Raw genomic sequence first — 6,851 nt, 5'->3', positions numbered from 1 at the left:
CCATGAGAGGGGTGGGATGGGGGGGTGGGAGGGAGGGAGACGCAAGAGGGAAGAGATATGGGAACACATGTATATGTATAACTGATTCACTTTGTTATAAAGCAGAAACTGACACACCACTGTAAAGCAATTATACTCTAATAAAGATGTTTAAAAATATAAATAAATAAAATAAAAAACATAAAAGAAATACTGTGAGTTTTCAAAGTTCAGTCTTGTTATTACTCTCATTTGAACATTAAATGCTTGAGATCAACATAAAAAACTGGTATTAAAAACATTTAATAATTTTTACCTGAAACTTGAGCTTGCTCTCTCCCCCTTCCCGGTCTCGTTTATGCATATTCACCATTAAGGCTTCATAACAATCCTTCCAATAAAGTGCCATGCTCTCATGACCATCATAAAATGCATGGGTTTCATACTGCTTCATATAAGGTACAATCTTATAAAAAATATACATATGCAAAATTTAATGCATGCTTCTATAAAAATGATAATTTAGTAGAAAAACCCCACTCAACAAAGATAAAACTTACATATTTTTCAATGTAAACCTGCCATTCATTTGAACTGCAATATTCTTGAAAATCTTCGAAAAATGAAGAGCTTCCATTGGTAAAAGGTAAAGAAGGCAGATGCAGGTTCATGAAGAGAAGCTCATAAATTTTGGAAACAAGGGTACGGACAAGCGGAATCAGAAATGAGTATATTTCAGTCTGTTCCTTGATTGATTGACTTAGAACATGTTCCAGCTTCCCTAAAATGTAACATGCTTCATCCTGATTTTCAATCACCTTGGTCTGAAGAAGGGTGTTTAGCTTAGCTGATGCCACTGCACAAACCTGGAGTAAAATAGTAAAATAAAGCAGATATTTAGTGATAACAAAGTCCTTTGGCTCCTCTTGAAGTTGCTTTTTAAAATAAATTATAATAGTAACCCATGTTTAATTTGGAATATACAGAAAAATTAAGAGGTTGATAATTAATCACCCCAACATCCACTCTACTCCTTCAGAGTAGAGAGTTTGCAAGAATTCAGGGATGATTCCATCTCTAGTTCTAAAAGATATAAACCAAACAGAATATCCAACCCCTTGCCACAGTGACTGGTTCAGGTAACTCATCTTTCAGTCAACTCATGTCACTGTCTTTGTCACATGGATTCATTCAGGGATAGCTTTATCATGCAAAGACACAACTTTTATACAATAACTGTAAAGAACGTTGAAAGGGCTTGGATTTTATCAATACCTCATCTCCAAGCTGACAAGTTAGCCTACCACTGTTTCATAGATGCTGGCAGAAGAATGAGACTCCTGGATCAGAGACGAAGATCTACAGCATTAGCAATAGCCAGAATATCAGCATTTGCCCTGTTCCCCCAAATGTAATTCCATGGTGAGAAATGAACAGAACTAGATGATGCCTGCACACCCAGTGGTTGCATTATAAGAGAGGAACCCCAAGCAAAGTGAACACAAGTCTTTTAAATTGGGTAGTAAGTGTACCTGAACGTTGCCTTGGAAGGAGACATTATCTTTATTATACTGGACAGTAAACAAACCTGCTTTTGCTCTGGAGGGAGACATCATCTCTATCTTCCCAAGCTGTTCACTATACATGCATCCTCAAAAAGACAGTCACCACAAAGGCATCCAGTGTCTGTATTCACAAGAGATCCATGAAGAACTGTCTACCAACAATGACTCTAGGAAGAAGCACTCTCTTTCTCTGGATATGAACAAGGAAGCATGCAGCCTTAATTGCTGCTGGCAGTGATTTTGTGACAATAAGGGCAGCCAGCTTAAGACAAGCTGACATGATGGAGAGCAATGCTGTGAGAACAGCAAACAAATGGAACTAGAGCCTTGACTGAATCATGCCTTAAACTCATCTTAGCTATGGAATTTTCAACTATATGCATCTTCTTAACTAAGTCAGCTTGCATTGATATTTCTGTTATTTGGAATCAAAAGCATTCTTATAGATAAAGCACAGTGAACAGGCAACTGAGTAAAGTTCCCAAGGAAAATACATATCTAGGGCACAAACCCAGTCAAAGGAATATGCTATATTACTCTTAAGCTCTGGCCTTAAACTCCATCCTAGAAAGGTAAATTGGTCACGAAGGGGCCTCCTTTCATCTAGACTAGAGAAAGATGGAAGTCTTAAAACCAAAACAGAACAAATGATATAAAGTGTCTCCTTCTCCCTTAACCCTATAACCCAATTTTGGATCATATTACTTTCAAAATAAAGAAAAGCAAGAGAAAGAAAGGAATTATTCAAAACTGACATCACTTCAAGAATATATGTGCGCTTATATACGGAATCTAAAACAAAAATGGTAATGAAGAACCTAGGGGCAGGACAGGAATAAAGATGCAAACGTAGAGAATGGACTTGAGGACAAGGGGAGGGGGAAGGGTAAGCTGGGATGAAATGAGAGAGTGGCATGCACTTATATATACTACTAAATGTAAAATAGATAGCTAATGAGAAGCAGCCGCATAGCACAGGGAGATCAGCTCGGTGCTTTGTGACCACCTAGAAGGGTCGGATAGGGAGGGTGGGAGGGAGACACAAGAGGGAGGAGATATGGGGATATATGTAAATGTATAGCTGATTCATTATGTTATAAAGCAGAAACTAACACACCACTGTAAAGCAATTATACTCCAATAAAGATGTTAAAAAAAAAAAAAAAGAACATATGTGTACCAAAAGCTGATCTGAGCTTTATGCACATGTCTTTGCAGGCCAAGGCAACAATAAGGGATCCCAGGCAGTCTTTCCATGCAAGACTTAAAGAAGCAAACAGCATTGGAGGAAACAACCTCTAAGATGGCTCAAAACTTTAATTTTTCTACTTTTAACTTAAGCGTCTACTAGTGAAGCTTCTCTATGCTTCTCAGGTTTTCCCCAAATCCCTTCACTTTAGTCTTTGACTTTTGTGGTTTTTTTTTTGCGGTACGCGGGCCTCTCACTGTTGTGGCTTCTCGCGTTGTGGAGCACAGGCTCCGGATGCGCAGGCTCAGCGGCCATGGCTCACGGGCCTAGCCGCTCCGCAGCATGTGGGATCTTCCCGGACTGGGGCACGAATCCGTGTGCCCTGCATCGGCAGGCGGAATCTCAACCACTGCGCCACCAGGGAAGCCTCACTTTAGTCTTTGAATCTCACTAAAGCAGCTTAGACCCAATAGAGGCCAACAAATGTGAGACAAAAGGTCATAAAATCTCATTATCCAGGAAATACCAATGTTAATATTCTGGGCTTTTTTGCTGTATGTTTTTAAAAATACCATTCACATGAAAGGTTGAATATTCAGTGCTTTGCTTTTAACTTAGTATCACAGTATTAAATAACGATGTTTATATGTTTATTTAAAAGTATAAAGACACTTTCAGTGAATACAATGATTTACTTACCACTGACTTAACTTTGGATACACACACACAACCCCCCCCACACATAGATATGATCGCCCTGCCCTCACATTATAAAGAGTACTACATTACGGTCACCTGAGAAATGACAAAAAATACCAGGGCCCTAGTTCCCCTGTTTAATTACTGAGTGATGCCCCACACAAAGGCATTTTTATAAAGCTCCTCTAGGTGATTTCATGTGTAGCTAGTGAAGAGAATCACTGGCTGAGCTAAGACAACTGAAGGAGCAGAAACCCAGACAACACGGTGACCATATACTGCATCTAAATAAATCAACAACTACTCAGTCCTGCTTTAAAGACAAGCTGGGAAATCCTGGCATTTATGTGAAATCTCCTAATACTTAAATGCTGGCAATTAAATAATAATGTATGGGCCAAACAAAACAAATTTGCTAGCCAGATTCTTTTTGCAGACAACTCTATTTAAACCCCTATAAGGGAAGGGGTTCCTTCCCCAGCCTTTAACATACACAACCTCAGGGAAATATCCTTTTATTCCTGCGAGAGTGAAACTAAACAAGTAGCTAGTGAGAAGTGTTATAGTTCACTAACTACTGGTTGATAGGATCAGTCTTATCTGTAGGTGCTGCACGCTTTATTTATTTCATAAGTATTTATAGAGTCCTACTGTGGTACAGGCACTGGATATTTAATCGTGAGCAAATTAAAACAGACATTTTACTTCTCCTTGGAAATCTCACCAAGGAGAAAAACACTGAGGGTGATCATGAGTGGAAAAAAACAGAGTTCTAATATCTAAAAAAAGAACTACCTGGTATGCTGGCCGCAAGGGCTTTAACAGCCACCAGACTCATATTAATAAAAAAGCCAAAAAAGTTATCTTTGTTCTATTTCTAGATGGAGAAAAAAAGAAAACTACAATGAACATCTATGTGTACAAACACTGTTTGGTATTTTAGATTATTACCTCAGGATATAGTTTTAGAGTAGAATTACTAGACAAAGCATATAATAACTTTTTTTAAGTTCTTTGTTCATATAATTTTCAAACTGTATTTAAAAGCTGTACAATTCAAATTTTCATCATCCATATATCAGAATGTTTATTTTTTGTTTAGCTTTTCTGCTTTTTCCATGTTTTTTACAATGACCATGTGTTACCTTAATGATTAGGGAAAAAACCACTGTCCTTAAAAAGTTAGTAACGTGGGGAAATGAGTTTAATATAATTGTAAGAAAAATAAAAAAGAACACAAAATTATCAAAATATTTGATGGTTTTAATCATCTGAAAAATATATACAGAGAAAAAAACATTAAAATATTGACAGTTATTTTCTCTTAGGCTATGGGATGAAGGATGTTTTATCTATTTTTTCTCTTTATGTTTTTTGTGTACTTTCCACAATGAGTATGTTTTCTTTAATGACTGGAAAAGAATATCTATAGAAAAATATGGTCTTTTTAAAATAGGGCAACCTTATGGTACTTTAACCTCCTCATGTTCTTATCAATATTCTAGCAAGTTTATATTAGAAACGATTATCAAAAGAAAATAAAAAGGGCCAGGTAAATAACCATGCGATACATGTCATGACTAATCCAATGCAGGTAATCACAAGCATCCAATGTAAATAGAAAGATGACAGACTAAAATCTGCATGGAACTTTCCCAACCTTTAAAATTTTTGAAAATAATAAATATTATGTGGGTCCATCTTTTATTTATCTTTATAATAGAAACCTAGCACAATGCTAACACTTGATAGGTATTCAGTAAGAGTTTAATAAATGAAGAAAAATGAGATAAATGTAAAACTGAATTAGTGGATTATTAAGTACAGAAAAAGATTTTGACAGAACAGTTTAAAAAATAATTTTCCTAAAAATGCAAGCCCTAAACTTCACATGTATAAAAGTCTATGCAGGCTGTATAGCTCTTAGCTACACTAAATGTAGATGATGTGAGTAATGCCCTCTAATATAAGCTATATATAAATCCTCTAAAAGGAAACCTTAAATTATACTGAATCATAAACATCAGGAAAAAAGAATCGATTAGCTGCCTCTCAAGCTTCTTTCTCATCTCACAAAATTGAAACTAGAGTTAAATCATGATATTTTTGAAACTAATTAAAAAATTAAAACGCTGAAAACATAATCGCCATTCAGTTACTGCACAAATTCCTATGTTGCATGTGAGTATATAAAATAACATAAAAGAATTGACAAACCTGCAAATTACCCCTTCCAATGAAGCCTAGAAGCATCTGGATTTGAATCTGAGAGAGTTTCACCCATACTGGACTTTCAGAATACCAAACTGACAGACTGTCGAAGAGCAGCATCATATCCTCTAAAAGCTAACACAAAGGAAAAATTGAGAAATAAAAACATTCCATTTTTAAATCTACTGATGATGAGTTTTCCCAACAGTAATACAAATCATAAATATTTCAAAACAAATTCAATGTTCAGTTGGTAAAAACCAAAAGAATTATCCTAGTAAGAGTTACTTAACAAAATCTGCGACTATCACATCTTATCCATGTTTATCGCATCTGATTAAATATTAATGCTCTGAAAAGAGGGGATACAAAATTTCTTTCTTTGAATAAAGTCCTTCACTACCAAAAAAATAATTTCAAAGAGATGTTACTGCACCTTCTCAGTCCACATGTTTGAATTAACTAGTCCCTCTGACTGCAGAAAGTCCTGTACGATCAGCATGAGTCGGAAAGCATTTTCAGCAGTTACTGGATTAAATTTTGCTTCTCTGTTTTCTGTGACTGCCCATTCTAACATCTTCTGTAGCAAACTAAGTATAAAACAAAGTCCTCTTAAAACCATTTTATATTTATAAAAATAACAGGTCACCAAAAAAAAAAAAAAAAAAAAAAAACCCCAGCAACAACAAACCTCGTTATTTATTAATAAGAATGTATCTCCAGAGATACAGTATCACTGGCAGGTATAAGACACTGTGGATGGAATTTAGTAATAATGAAGCAACTTTTTAATCTTTGGAGTACTTATCTTTAATATACCTAATATTAAAAGGCAAAGTAAAAGTTACCTGTTTGACTTGACCTTAAAAAAGCTATGAAAATAATTCACATTCCAGCCTCCATGAGATACTTAAAAGTTTCTTTAAAACTGAAATTGGAAATGTTAGGGAAGAAAGCCTTATACCTTACAGAGAGTCTAGCCCTATGGAAAAACAAAAAAGTAATTCTGTTCTAGTGTGCTGTTGGTACAGTGTTCTATCATATGCAGGGAACTCAAAGCTTTAGAGAAGTAATTTTCATGAAAACACTACTACCTTCCTTTAGCATGGAAGCACTCAAATTTGGACAAGACTGTAGAACACATGTACCAAGTGCTTAGATACTGCAGAAAACAACTTAAACAAGGAATATATGATCACTTAGAATCC

General features: G+C 35.6%; 1 protein-coding gene across 3 annotated transcripts in view; it reads right to left on the bottom strand.

Moving 5' to 3' along the window:
* The window catches only part of NBEAL1 (neurobeachin like 1), a 181,364-nt gene that overhangs the window by 75,206 nt on the left and 99,307 nt on the right, over window positions 1-6,851 (bottom strand). For all 3 annotated transcript variants that reach the window (XM_055089508.1, XM_024124568.3, XM_024124569.3), the window contains 4 exons: window positions 6,080-6,233; window positions 5,650-5,778; window positions 540-845; window positions 296-445 (listed from right to left, as the gene is read on the bottom strand). In XM_055089508.1, the coding sequence (XP_054945483.1) occupies window positions 296-445; window positions 540-845; window positions 5,650-5,778; window positions 6,080-6,233 (739 nt within the window). The remainder of the gene's footprint in view (window positions 1-295; window positions 446-539; window positions 846-5,649; window positions 5,779-6,079; window positions 6,234-6,851) is intronic.

Source organism: Physeter macrocephalus, chromosome 2 (assembly GCF_002837175.3).
Source record: "Physeter macrocephalus isolate SW-GA chromosome 2, ASM283717v5, whole genome shotgun sequence".
In the NCBI taxonomy this organism is placed as follows: Eukaryota; Metazoa; Chordata; class Mammalia; order Artiodactyla; family Physeteridae; genus Physeter; species Physeter macrocephalus.
The sequence above is the reverse complement of the archived record's forward strand: the minus strand, read 5'-3'. Positions and strand labels throughout refer to the sequence as shown.